Raw genomic sequence first — 21,486 nt, 5'->3', positions numbered from 1 at the left:
AACTTGGGGTTAAGTATCTTGCCCAAGGATACATTGGCATGTAGCCTGGAGTAGCCAGGATTCGAACCGCTGACCTTCCGATCAGTAGGTGACCTGCTCTACCTACTGAGCTACAGCCACCCCAAATTCTGTCCATAATAATTATGAATACAGTTGGTGACAAAGGGCAGCCCTGGCAAAGTCAACACACACCAGAAACAAGTCAGACTTATTACCGGTAAATCAGATTAAGCTCTTGCTGCAGTTGTACGGGGACTGAATGGCCCGTAACAATGGGCCAGAAACCGATGTCCTGCAGCAGCCCCTGCTGGATACCGTGAGCACTGCTGTCCCCTCCTGAGTTGCCTGACTGTTTGCCAGAATCGCTTCCAGGCAGTCCAAAAGTCTTTTTCCATAGCCTCACCAAACTCCTCCCACACCTGAGCTTTTGCTTCAGCCACGGCCCAAGCTGCATTACGCTTGACATGGCAGTACATATCAGCTGCCTCCAAAGTCCCTCAGGCTAATCAAGCCCGTTAGGACTCCTTCTTAAGCTTGATGGCTCCCTTTACAACCAGTGTCCACCATCTGGTTCGGGGATTACCACAATGACAGGTACTAACCACGTTACAGCCACAGTGCCATGCAGCAGCCACAACAATAGAGGTCTATTTGGACACAATGTCCTCAGCCTCTCTTGGAATGCTATTGAAGGTCTGCCAGAGGTGCGAGTTGAAGGTCTCACAGACTGTGGCCTCAGCCAGGTGTTCCCAGTGCACTCTCGCTATACATTTAGGTGCACCAGGTCTGATCCAAATCACCAGCAGGTGTTGAGTAGTTGACAGCTCAGCTCCTCTGTTCACTTGAGTATCAAGATCAGCAGGCTGCAGATCTGATGACACAATTACAAAATCGATCATTGATCTGCAATTAAGTGTGTCCTGGTGGCAAGTGCACTTATGGACATCCTTATGTTTGAACACAGTGTTCGTTATGGACAAATTGTGGTTTGCACAGAAGTCCAATAACAGAATACCACTCGAGTTCATATCAGGCAGGCCATTCCTTCCAGTTGTGCCCCTCCATGAAATCAACTGTTGTTGCCCATGTGAGAGTTGAAGTCTCCCGGTACGACAACGGAGTCACTGGATAGAGAACCCTCAAGCACCCCACCCAGCATCTTCAAGAAGGCTTGGTACTCTAAACTGTTATTTGGCACATAAGCGCAAACAACAGTGAGGACCTGTTCCCTGGCCTAAAGGCACAGACAAGCGACCCTCTCATCTACTGGTGAAAACTCCAATATACAGACAGCAAGCCAAGAGGATACAAGGATATTCACCCCAGCCTGATCAACTCCAGACTGGAACATAGTCCAGTCCCTCTCCAGGAGACTGGTTCCAGAGCCTTGGCTGTGTGTGGACTTGAGTCCAAGTTGAGCTCAGGCTCCTTCCCCGAGAGAGGTAACATTCCATGTCCCAGTAGCCAGCCTCGACAGCCTGGGATCGCTCCGTCAGGGCCTCCGTCCAACACATACTGCACCCAACCTCTATGACACCTCCTGCAGGTGGCAGGCCTACAGGAGGGAGGGACCATGTCTGAATCACTTTTTTATCTGGCCCCTCACCCAGGACCAATTTGCCTTTGCAGAACCTACCATGTGGCAAAAGCCCAAGGACAACATAGCTTCTGGGATCACTGGGACACAAAAACCCTCCACCATGATAAAGTGGCAATTCACCAACTTTAAAAATAAATAATTAATGCATGGCCAAAAGTGAGCAAGTAACCTTTAGAAAATGATTGTAATTTCGAGAGACTCAGAGATTACAGAGGTAAGAATGTGCCTAGGCTCCACCCTGGATCAGTCTGACAAGCTCAGTTTGAGAGCCAGCAAGCCTAAAGTTGAGGAACTTATCATAGTCTATTAGCTGCATAACATTATAATCTTCACTGTCAGAGTATAAAAAGCTTTTAGCTTTAGAAAACGCAGTTCTTTGAATAGATATCTTTAAGCTTTGTGAGGTCTTTGCATCAGCAAACTAAGCTAGGCTCGCTAAGTAATGGTTACTCAGCTCGTCAGCCCTGATAGGTTTGTTTGTACCCTCTCAAAAGCTTTTACCAAACAAAACCACCAAAGAACACCAAACAAAACAGGAGTGGAGTTGCTTTAAGGAGTTAAGTTCTCTTTGGTCTTACTTTGGTATCATCTCCCTTCATGGATGGAGGAAAGAGTCCCTGTAGGTTTACAAAAGTTTACAAAATCTCCACTGGTTATTAAAGTATACAGTCTCAGCAATGAGGAAGTGTGTGTCACAGGCCTTTTCTTGATCTCCAGAGACCTACTTTATGTTTGGAACAACAGCTTAACCGCCTTTCTGTTTTGTTTTTTCTGTTTTTTTGCAGATTCCTTACAAGCCCAGCTGATCAATATGGGTGTGATTCCCACTCTGGTGAAGCTGCTTGGCATCCATTCCCACAACACAGCCCTGACAGAAATGTGTCTAATTGCCTTCGGGAATTTGGCTGAGCTTGGTGAGTTTATTTACATATATATTTAGCCAAGCTAACAGACTTGAATAGTAGTACATTGCTGGGTTTGGAATATTGTAAGAATAATAACAAGGCGTGCTTTCAAATGTAGAACAGAATAGAATAGAATAGAATGCCTTTATTGTCATTACACAGGATGTACAATGAGATTTGGAGGGCCACTCCTGTTCAGTGCCACGCAACAGAAAATCAAACTCTCTAAAATAAAAATAAAAATATTATAATCTAGTATAATCAAGAAATATACAGAAAATAAACAATGTATAAAATATACAAAAAATAGAATGTATAAAAATATATACATACATTGGTGCATCTGTACATTGTAAGAAAAGTAAATAAGTGTATACATATAATAATGAAGATGATGAATATTGCACTAGTGAATGAATACTGGATATTACACAATATAGGAATGTTAGATATTGTTCAGTATGAATAATATAGCACCAGTTTTATCGATTATCATCTCTCTAGTGGAGTAAATCTTCAGGTGACATTGAAGCCACATGCTTCATTTGCTGAGTCTTTCACAGTTGCACTTTGTTGCATTTTTCTTTCATCAGTCTGCCAGTTTTTTTAGTCTCAGTCCATAGTACCACTGTTCAATCACTGACTAGCAATAGTATAGGCTAAAGTAGTTATGTACTGTTATACACTGACTTGCTGGATGATCACTTAAACATTCTAAAAGTGAACCACTGAAATAAATTTTTTAGCCCCTTCATAGGTAGCTTATAAGCAAAAGATGATACCTTAAAACACCTTAAAACATACCTGCAAAGGTCATTCAGCTCAGTCACTTTATTGACTACAGATATCGGTGCATGCTCTCAGAGTCTAGCGGACTGAGATAAGATTTCTGATGCCTGTGATACACCCCTTGTGTCTTGTAGAGTCCAGCAAAGAGCAGTTTGCTTCTACCAATATTGCTGAGGAGCTGGTGCATCTTTTCCAGAAGCAGGCAGAGCACGAGAAGAAGGAAATGATTTTTGAAGTTCTGGCTCCACTTGCAGAAAATGGTAATGGTTTTTATTTGCTTTATTAATTTTCCTATTTAAATTATTATTAAGCTCTGTAATAAGGCTAAATCCTTTGTAGGCTGCACAGTTTTCATGCCTTTAGATGAATATCATGTTCACCCACTATTGTAGTAAACTAACAAAGTACCCAGTGCATTTTTTTTTTAAACGGGAAGGCATCATTGCAGAGTCACCGCCAGGAGATGTGACATTTTTGTTTATTAACTGACATGGGAGATGCTAGCCAGACAAACTATACACTAAACACACTACACTACATACTATCTATAACCTCCAAACACGCTAAATGTAACAAATCTCTCAAATTTCAAAACTTGCTCTCGATGCCGTGGTCTATCTTTCAGCACTCTCACTTCCACAGCTTTCACCTGTTGCCGCACATTGCAGCATAATTTCTTGATTGGTTGATGTGGTGCATTTTTCCATTAATAGGAAAGGGGGTGTCGTTATTATTTATCTATTTTTTTTTTTTTACTTGCAAGAACTTTCTGCTAGTGAATATCCCATTTTTTATCATTTCATATCAAATATAACATTCAGGAAAAAGCACAACATAAATTATTTATAATATCTGGTTTTATTTGGACTAACAACAATTTTTTAAACTGTAAATAGTTTGAAGTTTGCACTTTTGACACTGAGGAAAAGCTGTGTTCTTAAATCAGTGATGTTATTTAGACGTGCTGCTGCGTCCGTCAGCTACGGAGGGTTAAATTGGGGACTCCGTAGGCTGAAAATGCCCTTAAAATCACCTTCCTCGAGCATTTTAATTTGTTCTTCCGCACAATAAACGCATGTGTACATAAACTCTCCAGTCACACAGATTTCAATACCGTACATATGACCAATCTCCAGAAGGAGTGAGAGACACACACAAAAACTGTTTTCTCTTAAAAATATAGATCATACTCAGTGTGACTCATTCTTTTCAGACTGCTGCTAACCGCACCATCATGGCAGACAGCTCCTGCATTTCTCAGCTGCTCAGTTTCAGACATGTTAGCGCGCGTGTGTGTGTGTGTGTGTGTGTTTCAGCAGCAGATAGCAGAGCATCTCACTGACTGTTATCACCATTCCAGGCACACTGAGTGCTCCCACAATGTCAGGCTCCAGGACAACGTTCTACTGAAAAAGCTCTGTGGCTACCTTTTTTTTTTTTTTTTGACATGCTACATGCTGTTCTTAAGAGACAACACTTGGCATATAAAATAAATTAATAATAGTGAGTTGACAGGTTTGTAATAAAGTTGCAGAAAGCCTGAACATCAGAGTTTGAGTGCCTATCGACCCTTTCTGAGGAGAGAAGTTGATGAAATGGACCGGTTCTTAAATAGTGCTTTTCTACTTTACTTGAGCACTCAACGTGCTTTATACAGCATGTCTTTATTCATCCATTCTTACACACATTCATACAACTAGCACTTCGATGAGTGCATCAGTAGCAACTCGTCTTTCTTGCCCAAGAATATTTTGACTGGAGCACTGCTTGGAGAGGAAAACCAAATGTAAACATAGAAATAAGTTTATATTCTTACTCTGTATCAGTCAAAATCAGTATATTTATCAATATTGTTGACTTTAACTTATATCCTTCTTTCAAGGACAACTTGAAGCAAATAACATGGTTTTACTACTACTACTACTGCTACTACATTGTTATTTCTACTACAATATTCAGAAAATTTTGCAGGCTAACTGGCCCATGCTGTGATTGCTGCCACTTCTGCCACTTTGTGCTCCCGGCCGTTTTTGCCTAAATTGTCGCAACAAAATTCTTTGAGTCATCCATGGAGTTGCAGATGCTGGTTTGCTCTTTGGAAATTACAGCTTTGCAGCCTGTCTTTACTCAGGCAGCATAGATTATTTTCAGTTTGTCCCTGTGGTTAAGGAACGTCACACTCAGTGTTCTTGGCAGGAAATTGCTATCCCTCTGTGGCCCAGTCTGGTGTGCTGTCAGTATCTCAGGTAGCCATTTTTTCAAAAAAAAAAAAGAGTGTCTACACATTCAGCTGCATCTGGCAGCCTTTCTGTCATCAGTGTGTTTACTCACAGTCTTCTCTCCAAGTCTACGAGTTTGTCCTAAGTTTTGTTCTTTGTCTCAAGTTTGCATCCTTTAAATTGCCAATCTTCTCCTTGGCTGTTGAATCCCAGCTGAGCCTGTGACACTTGTTCAGTGTATTTCCTCAGTTCCTTAATTCTGATAATTCCATTCAGGTTGGCATTAATCATGGTATTGATAACTGCCAGTATGGCACCCATTTCCACACATTTGTGCTCCCTTTGAAACCAATGTATTATGTACTCCTGAATAGTTTTCAGAGTTTTCTTTATAGCTGGTGCACTGCATATCTATAAGTAGGAATGTTTATTTGTATAGTCCCCAAAATAAACAGTAACCATTATACTCATTCAAATGTTCTTCAGGTTTCACATTGAGGAAAAAATTAACTTGCTTTCTTGCTCTCTATACTCACTTCATTCTCTTGATGATCAGCTGATGGCATCACATTGTATATCATTCTCCCATATTTAAGCTTTGATTGACACTTCCAGTTTTTGAAACAAGATACATATTTCATTAGCAGTGAAATAGCGGTATACACAGGTTCAGATTCTGCACTGACACCTTCTTAGTATTAAGTGTTCTTCTTCCATTGGGACATGCTAAAAACTAAAGTTTTAATGCAGGTGTGACCCAGAAGATTACAACAGGTAATGTAGGTTATGTAGGCTCCTGAAGAGCTGTTTTAAGCCAGCCATGACATTGCTCCTCTGCATTGCAGCAGCAGATTTTTTTAAGCTTTAGTGTTGACTGTGGTTCTCTCTGAATGCCTGCCCCCCCTCTCTCTGACAGATGTCATAAAGCTGCAGCTGGTGGAGGCAGGCCTGGTGGAGTGTCTGCTGGACGTGGTGGCTCAGACTGTGGATGGAGAGCGGGAGGAGGATATCGCCCAACTGAAGACTGCCTCTGACCTCATGGTTCTCCTGCTGCTTGGAGGTAAATAAATGGGGGCTCCAGCTTGTTGGTTTGAATGTCAGAGTTGTGCAGAAACCTTGATACAATTGTAATACAGTAACCATTAGATGCTAAGTTCATTTACAGCTTCATAATGGTATGACTGGGGTTGAAAAATACACTTATCCAATTATATATTCAGACTAAGGCTGTGCTGCATCATATAATCCACAATAATATATACATTTTTATATTATTGCACCTCCGTGCATGAGCCTAATGTTGTAATGCACATACTGAGACAACCCCAGACATGCCAGAGTCATGTTTCTGCCTCCGATGAAGATTTAGTTAAAAGGGAGTTATTTGGACATCCTCTAGCAAAGTATGTTTCCCAAATATGCAAGGAAACTGTTCCCGTTAAACGTGGAAACCGCAAACTTGCTTCACCACTTGAGGCAACAACACATGGTGGAGTACAGCCACAGTAGCTCATTTGGAAGGAGGGGATGGATGGAAAATGTTCTTTATTTTGTTTGCAATAATAAGCGCTGCTGCCTATGAGCTGCAATCACTAATAAGATTTTCATCATTTTTTAAAACCTGAAATATCAGAAATATCATTCTCATAAATTTCCTTGAAATATTGTGATGTCATTTTGAGGTTACATCCCTCACCTCTAATTTAGGCTATTTTTTTTGTGCGAGTAATAAAAAAAAAAGTTCTTTCTTTAAACTGTTGCATTATTTTGCAGCACAGACTCCAAACAGGAACACAAGACTGGTTTAATTAATTTTACCTATATACACAGTAGTTTATATTACCATAAATAGGAAAATCACCTAATCTTTTGCATTATAGACCTAAATGTGTTGCTCTCTCAACAGACCATCCACATGCAACTTTTCTTGCTTTCATTTCTAATAAAGCAGCGCTCTCCACATCTTATTAGTAACCAAACAATAAGTCAGTGCTGGTAGCTGGACTGAAATAGTGCTTTCCTTTTTATCTTTATTGCTGTGGTGTAACCTCTCTTCCTTCCTTTTGTGTAGATGAGTCCATGCAGAAGCTGTTTGAGGGAGGAAAGGGCAGTGTCTTCCAGAGGGTCCTGTCCTGGATACCATCTCACAGCCATCAGCTGCAGCTGGCTGGGGCTCTGGCCATCGCTAACTTTGCCCGCAATGGTAAACTTTGTGTCACTTTATGCTGTTTGAGTAAGATTAGTCAAAACTTTGTCTGGATTTAGGGATTGTATTGTTAGCATTTTATCATTAGTGATGATGGATGGACTGACATTTCTTATGGCTACTTTTGAAACATTGGCAGTGTTTTTCAGCTCAACTTCACAGTAAGGATGTGGGGATTATACAGTAATGTGCACCCAGGGTCAAGAGGTTTGTTAATTAAAATTAAATAAATAACAACTATGACCAATGAAAATTAGTTCTAATTTTATATTGTGTATATATACTGTTGTCTTAGCCCGTAACTAAGTTTACATAACTGCCAAATTTGAAGATACATGCTAGATTGGTGATTATAGAAAAAAAAAATCAGCAATTCATCTGCAGTATTTTCTATAGATTTGCCCAATGAGTAGTTGTAGCAAATTTTAAAAAAATCAGCCAATAAATAAGGGAGAAGTTGCCATTTATTTAACTTCTTTATTTATTCTTAGTATGAGTGTTCATTTTGCTAAGGTCTACAAAATGTTGCAGACAGATTTGACATTTTTTACTTTCCTATTATTTCACAAATTTGTGATGGTTGTAAACAGTGAAAAAGTAAGTTATCAGCTCAGTGATAGTTGACCTACAGCCAAATTACTTTCCGTTCCAGTGTGTCACATATTGTGTTAGTAAAACATTTGACAGCAGAGCTCCGTAGGCCAAGAGGTCTCTTGTATTTATATCAGGCTTATAAGGATGGCTACACTGTGCTTATAGTAACAGAGCTGTTGAAAAAAGTGCATACTCTTTGCTTTGTTTTTCATAAGTTTGCTGGTTTGTCACATTCGGTTGCATTTTTACCCCTCAGCCTAGAAAGGCTGACAGACTATTGTGGTCGCCTCACTGGCCATTGAGAACAGTGCCACCTAGAATGTTCAAATTCATGCCATAGATGCATCTGCTAAAAACTCTGAGGAGTTAGTTCTTACCATAATTATGTCAATCACAGAAAGTGACAATATTCTCGGTGGTTCATATTTATTATGATTTTAGCGTTTCTTATCCCTGGTTCTTACTTAGCCGTTTGCTTTTGAATTGATATGGTGAATAAAGCCACTAAGGCTCATATGCATCCTGTTAAGATCTACTGAGACCTGAAATTATGTGTTCTACAGCTCGTACTTCCAGGGGATTCGTGCCACCTAAAGATTCTGTCAGGAGGTTGAGGGGGTAGCACTGCCTGTATTTTTTTAATATGACATAAAGTGATCCCACACTGTTGGAACAGCTGTATCTCCACCAGCAACATTTGAGACTGTCAGTTTTATCACTGTAAGGTGACAGGAACTTGAAAACCTCAGCTAGATTGGAATTAGAATTAATATTACGTAAATACACAGGGCAGTACCCTTTGTCAGGTTGTACCAATGCTCGGGTACCGATGACTGGAACTAGTGCCAGTTTAATACAGGTCCTTGATGCCCATCTGGATCACAGTTGAAAAGTGAAACTGTTGCACCTGTTACTGGTTTGCCTGGTAATCTGAAGATGTGCACCCAGCTTGTTTTGTTCCTGCTGTTTGTAGATGGGAATTGCATCCACATGGTGGACACTGGCATTGTGCAGAAGCTTCTGGAGCTGCTGGATCGGCATGTTGAGGAAGGCAACGTCACTGTTCAGCATGCTGCACTGAGCGCCCTGCGGAATCTGGCTATACCTGGTGAGTCAATACATTAGTCAGACTTAGCCTGGGGTTTTACTCCCTAACCGCTGACAAAAAGAGAGCTGTGGACACTGTAGTCGCATAGTTGTTCTTAGTCCACTTGGAGAAAGCCTTCCATAGGTGTCTCCACAGGAAGTCCAGTTTTCTCCCATATTTTTTTCCACCTGTAGCTTATATTCATTAAAGGATCAGCTGCATGCATATAGGTCTCCACAGCTTCTCTTTGAAATCAGTGGCCTTTTTGGTTTTCCTGCACATGAGTAGTTCAGTGGCTGCTCTGCACATGCACTACAGATGCGCGCGTGTGTGTGTGTGCATGTATATCTTATAACTGTGTATGGGGGTGTGTGTGTGTGTGTGTGTCGTGAAAAACTAAATACAGTATTCCCTTACTGCTTTCATTGGAATTTAGAGGGACAGTAGCAGCCAGGTGCTGCTAATCAAATGACCTTGATTCATTTATCAGTATTTTGGTGTCTAGAGTCTAGAGCAGGGATCCTCACATCCAGGCCTCGAGAGCCGGTGTCCTGCAGGTTTTAGATGTGTCCCTGATCCAACACACCTGAATCAAATGGCTGAATTACCTCCTCAGTATGCAGCCAATTTCTCCAGAGTCCTGCTAATGACTTCTATATTTGACTGAGGTGTGCTGAAGCAGAGACACATCTGAAACCTGCAGGACACCAGCCCTCGAGGCCTGGATGTGAGGATCCCTGGTCTAGAGTGTCTAGAGAAGCCGTTGTTGTTGCCCATCAATCTGGGAAGGGTTATAAGGCCATTTTGAAACAATTTGAAGTTCACCATTCTGCAGTGAAAAAGATTATTCACAAGTGAAAAACATTTGAGACTGGTCTACAATTCAGGAGTGGATGTCCCAGCAGATTCACTCCAAGGTCAGTCCGTGCAGTGCTCAAAGGAACTGCAGAAAATCGACACTACTCTACATGTTGGTTAACATACTAAATGCTAAAATTCATGACAGTCCAGTTAGAAAAAGACTGAAGAAGTAGGGCTTGTTTTGAAGCACTGTCATGAGAAAAGCCTCTGCTCTCTAAAAAGAACATGCAGCATAGCTTATTTTACAGAGTTGCATCTGAACAAACCACAAGACTTCAGGAACAGCGTCCTTTGGACAGATGAGACCAGTGCAGCTGTTTGGTCATAATGGGCAGTGGCACATGTGGAGAAACCGAAAGACAGAATATCAGTATAAACACCTCATACCAACTGTCAAGCACAGTGGTGCAGGGCTGATGATTCGGGTTTGTTTTGCAGCCACGGGACGTGGGCCCTGTGTAGTCATTGTGTCAACCACGAGCCCTCTGTGTGTACCAGAGCATTGTAGAGTCAAATGTGAGGCTATCTGACAGCTAAAGCTTGGTTTCAATAGAGTCAGGAAAGCCCATGATTCCAAGCACACCCGCAAATCTACAACAGAATCCCTGAAAAGAAGAGAATCAAGGTTCTGCAATGACCCAGTCAAAGTCCAGACCTCAACCAGACTGAAATGTTGTGGTAGGACCTGAAAAGAGATTTGCATAAATAAATGCTCTCAAATCTCAACGAACTGAAGCAACATTGTAAAGAAGAGTAGGCTAAAATTCCTCCACGATGGGGTTAGAAACTGGTGAGGTCATAAAGAAAACCATTATTTTAATTACTGCTGATAAAGGTGGCTCTGCAAGCTACTGAATCATGGGATGGACTTAAGTTTCTCACAGGACTGCGAAAACTGGAAACTTTCTTTTTCACATGACTGTATGTTACACTTAATGATTATTCTCTACACAGTACAGTGAACTGCGTAGATATAATTTTAGTCAAAGCTGGAGCAGGTAGTTTGTTTTGTGTGTAAATGAATAAATGTTTTGTCATTAATTTTAGCTCTGAAGCATCCAGAATAATTTCTCTTTCCTTTAACCTCTTTGGCCTTCTTTGACAGGGGTAAAACTCCATCAGGAATTTCTTTCCGAAGTCTGGAAAAATTGATTTAGACCTGACAAACTACAAAAGACTGAATCTAACAGATACAAATAAAAAATATTAATTTGTTCATTTACTTTGTCAATTTTAAACAATTTTAAGTTTTTTTGTTTGAACAGTGTTTGATCGTGTCCTCTTATTTCCCTCTCTCCAGTGGTAAACAAATCCAAGATGCTGTCAGCTGGTGTAGCAGATGTGGTGTTGAAATTTTTGCAGTCAGAGATGCCTCCGGTCCAGTTCAAACTCCTAGGGACGTTACGCATGTTAATCGATACACAAGGTAAATGCAGATTCTGTCTTTGCCTTTATCTTTACACCAGTTCATAATAATCACAGCACAGCATGTGAATTTATTCATTCTGAAAACACATCTAGAACATCTAATTAACAATTATCCAGTTTCTTGAGTTTGCTCTGCTCTGTTTGAATTTGTGATAAGCAGGAGCAATTTTTACCAGCCTTAATTGTGAGTCATTAGGACACAAAAATACGATAGCAACTGTTCAAGATGGCACACACCAGAGTCGATGACAGCAGTCTTACTTGCCTACTGTATGTTGGCTCAGCTGAAGCTGCAGACCACCTGGGAACCAACGGGAAACTGGTGGAAAGACTAGTGGAGTGGTGTGAAGCTAAGGATCACGCAGGAGTAATGGGCGAGTCCAACAGGCTTCTCTCTGCCCTCATTCGACACAGCAAGTCCAAGGTCAGACACCACACTTTACAGTAATAATCAAGTGTTAATGCACACCTACAGTGTTAGAAGATGACTGATGACATCCGCAGCACAGTCTGATGGAAGCTCATCTATACTTTAGGTTTTCAAACTGTGAGGTGTGGGAGAGTTGAGGGGCGGCGTGGAAGTAGAGAGTTTAACGTGATAACAGTGTCCTTCATAAATGCAGATTCTCACAGTCTTTGGACTTTGTAACTTACAAATAATCCTCATGTTTTTTGTTTTTTCTTTAGTGAGTGTGTGTGTGTGAATATATATAATATGAATGGAAGCGAGAGAGAATATAAAATATAGTGTTATTAAATATTTTAAAAGCTGCATTGCTTATATGCACATTTCAGTATGTTTATCTCTTCCCTGCCATTGGTGTGGTTGCATTGCTGCATATTTGGTGCTTCATCCCCACTTATTGATGAGTTTAATGAAGCTTGGACAGGAGAACTTTCAGTGGTTTTCTTTACAGTCATGGTGCAAAGGAAGTACATATCAGGACACAATTAAAAAAAAAAAAAAATCTCAGTCCCCCATAAAGATGGCATTTGACAACTCTAAAAGTGGGAAAGAGTTTACCAGGTTTTTAAATCATGTAAATACAATCTGAGATGAATGACACCTGATTAGGGCTGCAACGATTCATCGATTAACTCGATTAAATCGATTCTAAAAATTTATCGACACAAATTTACTGTGTCGATGCTTCGTTTAAACTCTGCAGCGCTCAGCTGTCTCGGTGTAAGCGGTGCTCCTCACTAGCATTAGCAGCATTAGTGCTGGCGTTTTTTTGTGGGTTTTTTGGGGGCTGGCAAACCAACATAGAACTGCATTACCGCCACCTACTGGACTGGAGTGTGAATCACTCACGTATACACAAGCACACATTCTAAAAAGCTCTCCGTCGCTGCGATGGATTTCATTTAACACAGAGTGGATCATCACTAGAGTTGCCACCTGTCTCGTAAAATACAGAACCCCGTATGTTACGGGACTCCGTGGAATACGGCTCCGTAACATGCCGTGTTCCGTACTTTACGGGACGGGTGGCAACTGTCGCTGACATGCATTTCCACGCCTCCACTGCTCTCTGTGTGTCTGTGTGTGTTGTGCTCGCTGAGAATTTCAGCTGCTATTTTTGTCTTTACTTCAGCTGTAGCTACCAGAACTGGTTTGCTAGCGAGCGCGGGCCATTAGCACTAGCGATGGTTCGGTACCGGAAGGCCCGCCCCCCAGGACCGAGGGGCTCCTTCAAAATATTTTTTATACTTTAATCCCTTATTAGTGACTAAATATAGACCTGCAGTAGAAACGTATTTTCGAGAATGCTTGTGAATACAAAGCATTACACCATTACTCACACATGCGCCATGGCTCCCGCAGCCACTAGTTTTTCAAAACACTCATAGCAGGCAGCGGTTTTAACTGCGCAAGCGCAAAGAGGCGAAGCTGTGACGGTGAGCTCAAGTAGTGAAACAGGAAACGTTTTTCCAGCGTCCAAAACAGCAGCTTTTTCTTTTAGTAACCACCATTAAATCTGTGAAACAGCTGGAGGTCCTTCATCAAGCACCTGATCAGCAAGTGTTAAGGTGAAGAAAAGAGAACTTTGTAGCTGCTCCATTCACCGCTGTTTGTTCACATGGCGAGAAACTGCATTACGGAAGTTAAAATATGCAGATAAACTGTTAATAAAAAAAAGTATTTCTTATCCGATTACTCGATTAATCGCTGGAATAATCGATAGAATACTCGATTACTAAAATAATCGTTTTATGCAGCCCTACACCTGATACATTAGTGTAATTATATCTTCACAAAAACTAAGCAAAAATGTGGAAACAGCATCTGATAAATTAAGTATTTTCCAATGAGCTACTTTCAGTGATGACAGACTTCCATCAATACCCTGCTTTTCCACCATGTAACCCAGTCAGTCATTTCCATCCATCATTTGGACTTCCTGTTATATGGAGTGAGCACTCCAGTGATGCTCAGTGGAATAATTTATTTACATTTGAGCCGCCCATCAGCAGCTCCTTGTATCTCCTCCTTTGTAGCCTGGTTGCATTTGATGGTATTTCTGCCTCCAGTTTTTTTTTTGTCTCCAGGTTTCTTGCATATTTTGCACAGCACTGTGCTTTCTTGGATGCTGTTGGAAGTTGACCCCTTTTTTTAGGTACTAAATCATCATCAGAGGCTAACATGGGACTCTGACGCTCAGACAGGCCTAGGTTTGTCTCATTGTCTCGGTGCGCACTAGGGAACACAAACGCATGGCTTTGCTATAGCAATGATGTCGCACTTTTATAACATAAACTTAAAAAACCTTGTAATTTGAAGAGGGTGTGCTTTATTTTTACCATGACTGTAACATGTTGGCCTGAAAAATCATATGTACCAGCAACAAAATGTTTTTGTTTTTCACTTTAACTGCTGTTTTTAATCTGTCTTCAGGAAGTAGTGAGGACTGTCATCCAGGGAGGAGGAGTCAAACACCTGGTTACCATGGCAACCAGTGAGCATATGATCATGCAGAATGAAGCGCTGGTGGCGTTGGGTCTCATAGCCGCCCTGGATTTGGGTAAGATGAAGGGTAGATACATACATATTTATCACACCGGCTTTTAATAATGTGCTTTTCTCTGAGCTCACCTTACGCCTAATCAAGAACTAATTACAGGTGTATTTATAATATATGTTAACACAATGTGGCACAGAAAATATTTTAGAAGCCAGTCACTGCTAGGAGGTGTAGCATGCACAGTAGTGTTCAGTTTCTGATGATGGAGTTAGTTAAGTGCAGGTGATCTACTCATTACATTTCAGGAGTAGACATTTGAAGGTCCGCTCCAGTCATTGAATTTTTTTTTTGTTTGATATGTCACTAATATTTCAGGAAACCTATCACTTATAATAAACAAAAGCTTGCAGTAATCTATAACACACATTGACTCTGAAGCTACACATGTCTAGAAATATGATGCTAAAGTCGACTCCTTCAGTTGCAGCTGAAAAGGACCTGGTTGGAGCTGGCCTGGTGTCCGTCCTTCACAAGTTGTTGTCAGATGAGAGGAGTGCGCCAGAGATCAAGTATAACTCCATGGTCCTCATCTGTGCAGTCATGGGCTCAGGTGAGGCTAATATGCTCACATGTTAAGGAGTTAGTTGCTTTTTGTTTTTGTGATCCACTCATATGTTTGAGCTCTGTGCAACATTAAAACTACCAGCTGAAGTAAATGACCGTGATTGTCTCGATATAGTGAAACTTGTCAGAAGGTGTTGGATATACAGTGTATTAGGCAGCAAGTAAACATGTTGTATCGGAAAAACGGGGAAAAAAAGGCAGTGGTTGGATCTCAGGTACATGGTCAGTACTGGAGTGTTACGGTCTCTGCATTTGACGGCCACTGGATTTACTGTCATCCACATAACAGTAGATAGATTGCAATGGGAGCATCCACCACAGGCCTCAGTCTAGGAAATCTTCAGCTCCTATGCTAGAAATACGACAGTACTGAGAGGCTGGCTGGGGACGCTGCGTCTGAATGGGCAAGGTTTCACACTTCCATTGCTGAGTCAGTTCCATGGAGCTGCAGCCGTGAGGTTGTTTTGCCCTGTCCCAGTGGCAATCTTGAGATTACACAGTGGACATTGCAGGTAAAGAGAGCCATTAATGAGCTCCCACAAGCTTGGTTAGTTTTTGGGACTCTGGAGGCAGCTGAATTACCAACAGGTTTTTGCAGGAGTGGCTAAAGCAAAATGGGGCCATGGAGCCAGGCTTCCAGCTGGCCTCAGAGATAATGGTAAATGACTCAGGAAGGGGAAAGCAGCACTCTGCACTCACTGCATACAGGGATGTATACAGGGATGGTGCATTTGGATTGGCAGGCCCTCCTTTCTCAAGCGGGGGGACTAGAGTATGTGCTTTATCTTTAAGGAATTTATTCTCCTCTGCCTTCCTGGAAGGGTTTTCAAAGTCCTGAAGACTAAAGTCTGCATATTATGTGAACGTCAGATTGAAGTGGAGGAGTGCAGTTTTTGTCCTCGTTGTGGAACATCTGACCAGCTGTTTGCCCTCTTGAGGCCAATTAAATCCACTAAGTGGACCAAGTGGAGAATGTGTAAGACTACATTTCTTGGGGTGTCCTGGATGACCGGTACTTGGAGAGTATGTATGGGATATCAGGCCTGTAGTTACTGGCTGATCAGTCTCTGTACAACTGTAGTGAGAGCTTAGTTTGCATTTCTGGCAGTAAGTCAGTCTTGGTCTGGTGGATGTTGGACTCCACCAGGGCTGCCCTTTGCCACAAATTGGCTCATAACATTAATGAATGGCATTTCTAGGCATTGCTAAGGAGTATAAGATCTCCAGGTTGGTGGCCCTGTTGCAGTTTACAGCCCAGTGTGAAGGGGCTGGGATGAGAATTAGCAGCTTAAAGAGATGAGTTTCTTGTAAAGCATATCTGGACTTGTACAGTTGTTCAGGAGGAGCGCAGAGTAGAGCATCTGCTCCTTCATTTCGAAAAGGGCGAGTTGGCGTGGCTGAGGCATCTGACTAGTGTCTCCTTGAAACAGGTGAGCTGTTTCAAGATGAGTTATGGGTCATGGAGAGAGGCAGGAAATTAATGGATAAATCAGGGGTGCCCAAACTTGCGGCCCATGGGCCGCTTCCGGCTCCGCCCTCTTCTGATCCACGAATTGATGTAAAAAAAAACATACAATTTGGCCCTTTAAGTTACTTTTTTGACATTTCACTTAACCCTCTTAACTGGAGGGGAAGGTGAAATGTCAAAAAAGTAACTTAAAGGGCCAAATTGTATGTTTTTTTTTTTTTGGTTTTTTTGTTTTGTTTTTACACATCAAGTCGGAAGTAGGGGGCGGGGATGGGGCCGGAGCAGCCCGCGTGCTGAGTTTGGGCACCCCTGGGATAAATGGATGAAAGTTTAAAGTTCTCTCATCTATTATTATGTTTTTTTTCCTGATTGTTTAGGTTTTTGCTGTGGTATTGTTTCTGAGTTAATATTAAATATATTTTGGCAGAGATCCTAAAGTGACAACACTCTTGGCTGTGTGGGTTGGTCTTGGCAGGCTCTTAGTGTTAAACTCCTGCAGGAACTGCTGTGTCTTTTATGCTAACTTGACAGTCTGGAAAAAAGCCAAGTAGAAGCAAGCGCTGTTTTCTATGTTTTCGAGATTACAATGATGAATTATAATTACTGGGACATGCCTTTATTGCATTATAGACCTCTTCTTACCTCTTTCCTCAGAACCGCTTCACAAAGAGGTCCAGAGCTTGGCGTTTATCAGCATCGTCTCCAAGCTGAGGGCTCACGAAAACAAGACGGTATCACACCAGGCGTCGCTCACAGAGCAGCGACTAACAGCCCAGAGCTAAATGACTGAGTCTAACCCCACCCACATCTATCCACCTGAATGCCTGCCTGACCACCTAATTACCCAGTGACTCCTCACAACTGCTCGCCCCTGTGCCCCATCGTCATGTGCCAAGGTACCATGTCATGTGAACTGCCAGCCAGATATACATTCATGTCTCTATCCATGTCTGTCTGCCCTCCCCTCCTCCGCTAGGGTTAGACTGATGTGCAATACTTTGTGCTTATATACAAGTCATAAAATCTGAGTATTGAATTGTTATTTTGAATGACAAGAATTCACCCATAATTCTTTACTTGTCAGGGTGAAAAGTCCTCTGTTTTTTAGACTACCACGGGACACCAACACTCTCCTCTGAAAGCCATATTAATAAAATTTATTTAGGTGGGTTAGCAGGTCCATAAGGCAGGCTTCAATTCAGGCCACACACACGCGTGCACACAGACACACACGCACACACAACCCTTAAGCTGGAGTTTGGGGTCATTTGCCACCATTAAAATGCTGGTATCTTTTTATTTTTTTAATTAACTGATACATTAGTCTAACCCTATCCCCCTCCTCTACATGTGCATGCATCTCTGGTACAAGTTGCTCCATGGGAGCTGAGGCACCATAGACAGCCTAATGCAATAGATTGAAGAAGACACTCTCTTATGACCATAGCTGTGACACCATCCGCCAGTAACCCATCAAAGAAAATGTGCACAAAAGAACACACACACAAAAGCTTTCCTGTTGTGAATTTTCTTTCTCTCTTTTTTTTTTTAAAGCAGACAGCCATGATGTGCCCAGTTGTGTCCCATGTAGATAGAGTATAAACTGACTAGAAACTGTGCATGTTTTAGTCCTGTTGAAGGTGCGCCCGTGGTCATTTTACCTCTCCACTGCTTGCACACTCCAAAGTATAGCCAGTCCTCCTCCTGCTGACACCTCAAGTCTTGTACTCATTTTTTTTGCTCTTGTTCTTTAAGACTTTGATCTAGAGTTTTTATTCAGCTTTTAAAATTCTGCTGTCCAAACCCTGATCCAGGAGCTGTACAACGAAGCTCCACAGATGTTCAGCCCATAGCTGAAAGAGAGTCAAGCAAAGAAGCAGATACAGTGCGAATGTAAGAACAGAGAAGATACCAGGAGAATGTAGCCAAGTGCAATCAAGAAGAGGCCAAAATAGGAAATTGAATGTGTGCCTTTGTTAATAAATTATCTTAATAGATATATATAATCTTCTGCAGGACCTCCTAGACTTTATCCTGGACTATCATACTGAGGATTGTGGTCTTGCATTGCCAACTCCTGGAAGCTTTAGAGCCATTTTTATATTGGAATATTATACAAACTCACTAGCCTCTTCTGGGCAATAAATAAGGTTTAGAAATAAACCGTAACAAACACAATTCACTCTCACCAAGACAGGTCAAACAAACCAGACAAAACCAATGACTGCACAAGAAGCCATTTTTATTCTGGCTACATAGCATCATTCCAATCAGTGCATTGTCTCCTGCCTAATCAGTGTTTGTCACTACAGTCACCTCTTCAAACTAATTTTGCTTGTGTTGTTGTGAAGAGAATTAAAAAATCCATGCGATATATTTAATATTTTCAGACTGCTAGAGGAATATTTGTAGAGCAGCCAACAGGAAGATCAGTCAGAGTACTGTAGTCCAGCACCAAGGTCCCCAATCTGGTTTTAATGCGCAAAAGTGCCTCAAAACTCTCAGTGGGGTCACTGCTGTACGAACACCAGGGAGTGCAGTTTGTCACCATTCTTACAGTTTGCGTTTGTGTGTGTTATGAATGTACAGCTTGGGGTAGGCAGCGTGGAGCGAAGTCTGGATTCTCATGAGAACAGCTAATTGAATGCAAACAGAACAGCCACTGTTTGTGCTGCTGAGCACAGCTCCCACACCTCCCACCTCCACACCAACCCGCAACCAGTTTCTGTTTACGTACAACAGTCGGTTCTTCTAGTTAAAGGGATTTCTTCTAACATGCACATCTGAGCATGTCTGACACTGTACTTTGTTAACCACTTTGTTTCCTGGTCTGGGCCCACACTTTGGTCTGTTTAGTTTTTAAAGGTATGAATGGTTATTTATCAGAGTTGTGCTCTTCTAAAGACACATGCCAGTAGAGATCTATCCTTAGTAACTGCGTAAAATACTATAAACATAAATGTTTGTTGTAAATGTCATTGTATGAGTTGTATATTTTGGAGGACCGTAACTCAGATAATTGTAATGCAGATAATTAAAAGATGATAGCTGGTGATCACTGATGTCTTCTTTCCTTTATTTTTTTGTAAAAATGACGTTCATATACTCAAATCTGTCTTGGTGTGAAGTCAAAGAGAATATTTGTATTTGGTTCGCAAAAACAACTAAATGAAAATATAAATTCTTTCAAATGTATGTGAACATAACCTCCACGTACAGTCTGGTTACTCACTTGAGTGAATTTGTTTTTGCTGTGATGGAAAGGTTACTGTAAGAGAACCTTTTTTTCCACTTGGTTGATTTTTACCAAAAGATGAGCAACAGCCAATTTAAATGGACTTGTGCTTATATAGTAACTTTCTGCTACAGCATCATTCGCCCAACCACACACCCTCATCATTCTCACACACACATGCATACATCAGCAGCAGCTCAGGGTTCAGTATTTTGCCTGAGAATACTTTGAGATGCAGACCGGTGGAGCTGGGGACCTTCTGATTTGGGCACAAGCAGCTCTACTCCCGGAGCCCCAGGCGCCCCAAATGTAGCCACTGGACACAGATCGACCACCGGGGCAAAGCAAGGAGGTCCTGGGTTTGAATCCAACAGCCATCCGGGCCCTGTGTGTAGTTCTTCGTGGCCTTTCTCTGGGTACTGCAGCTTCCTCCCACAGACATGCGTATTAGGTCAATTAAGAGTTACAGTTCAATGAAGGGGCGGGCGATATAGCCTCAAAAATGATATTTCAAGAAGATTTACAGTACAAATATTTCTGATGATGTAGAAAAAAGGACACACAGCTTGCAGGCAGCAGCATTTGTAAGTGTAGGTCAATGAATGGCATTTTCCATCCTTTTCCAATGAACTACTGTCAGTGATGACAGACTTCCTAATTTGAAGAGTGAATTTAAGAAACCAGGCGCTAACAGCAGAAGCTTTCTAGTCCAATAATAGTTACAGCATTATAACCAGTGACACAGCATAAGTCAAATGTAAACACAAAAGCAGCCTAGGTAGTGTTTTCCCTGGAAAATGTAAGTAGAAGTATAACAAAACTGGGATACTGTGTCGGCTGAGCTTTTTAACAAGTTTCTTAAAGCCCTGCTTTTTCTCCTTCGTACCCTGATTGTACTCAGTGGTGTTTCAGTCTGAATTTAACGTTTCTGAGCTCTCTTGGTTGACTAAAATGTTTGTCCTATAGCAGCCACAGGAGCCAGGATGACGTCCTTGAACAGGAAGGGGTAAGAAAACAACACCGCTGCCTGCAGTCGGGAATCTACTGGTGAAAATTTTACACACCAACTTTAAATGTCTGCAAAACTCCAGGTGGGCTGTCATTCACTTAGAGTAGCTTCAGTCTTGCTGCTTTACTGCAAAGAGCTGTTTGATAAAGTCCTGCTTAAAATGGTCAGACTTTCTGGCTCAGTTTGACTGAAGGTTCCTTCTTGAGTTCACGACTGAGGCCCCTTCGAGGTGTCGTACCCCCGGCCGGATCTAAATCGTGTTTAGTATTTCAACTAAACAGTGACAGCTGTGACCATCAGGTGTTCGTGTCCATCTGCTTCCTGCTGCATCCTGCTGCGCATACAAGTCCTTTCTGGAATATTGTCTGGAATAAGCAGACTACTCCATCAGCAGTGAGATACCAAAGATGTGCCGTTAAGAGTGACAGACGACGCGTGGGAAGTGTAATGGATAAACACATTTGGGAGCTCATGTTAGCAGCTATATTATTAATT

At 41.7% G+C, this 21,486-nt stretch overlaps 1 protein-coding gene across 2 annotated transcripts in view; it reads left to right on the top strand.

Moving 5' to 3' along the window:
- Positions 1-19,809, top strand: part of rap1gds1 (RAP1, GTP-GDP dissociation stimulator 1) — a 53,787-nt gene extending 33,978 nt beyond the window's left edge. For both annotated transcript variants that reach the window (XM_030723252.1, XM_030723251.1), the window contains 10 exons: positions 2,386-2,514; positions 3,429-3,554; positions 6,430-6,573; positions 7,585-7,716; positions 9,287-9,421; positions 11,562-11,687; positions 11,974-12,113; positions 14,589-14,715; positions 15,137-15,265; positions 17,402-19,809. In XM_030723252.1, the coding sequence (XP_030579112.1) occupies positions 2,386-2,514; positions 3,429-3,554; positions 6,430-6,573; positions 7,585-7,716; positions 9,287-9,421; positions 11,562-11,687; positions 11,974-12,113; positions 14,589-14,715; positions 15,137-15,265; positions 17,402-17,529 (1,316 nt within the window). In that variant the 3' untranslated portion in view covers positions 17,530-19,809. The remainder of the gene's footprint in view (positions 1-2,385; positions 2,515-3,428; positions 3,555-6,429; positions 6,574-7,584; positions 7,717-9,286; positions 9,422-11,561; positions 11,688-11,973; positions 12,114-14,588; positions 14,716-15,136; positions 15,266-17,401) is intronic.
- Positions 19,810-21,486: the final 1,677 nt, after the last annotated feature.

Source organism: Archocentrus centrarchus, unplaced genomic scaffold (genome assembly GCF_007364275.1).
Source record: "Archocentrus centrarchus isolate MPI-CPG fArcCen1 unplaced genomic scaffold, fArcCen1 scaffold_24_ctg1, whole genome shotgun sequence".
Lineage (NCBI taxonomy): Eukaryota > Metazoa > Chordata > Actinopteri > Cichliformes > Cichlidae > Archocentrus > Archocentrus centrarchus.
The sequence above is the reverse complement of the archived record's forward strand: the minus strand, read 5'-3'. Positions and strand labels throughout refer to the sequence as shown.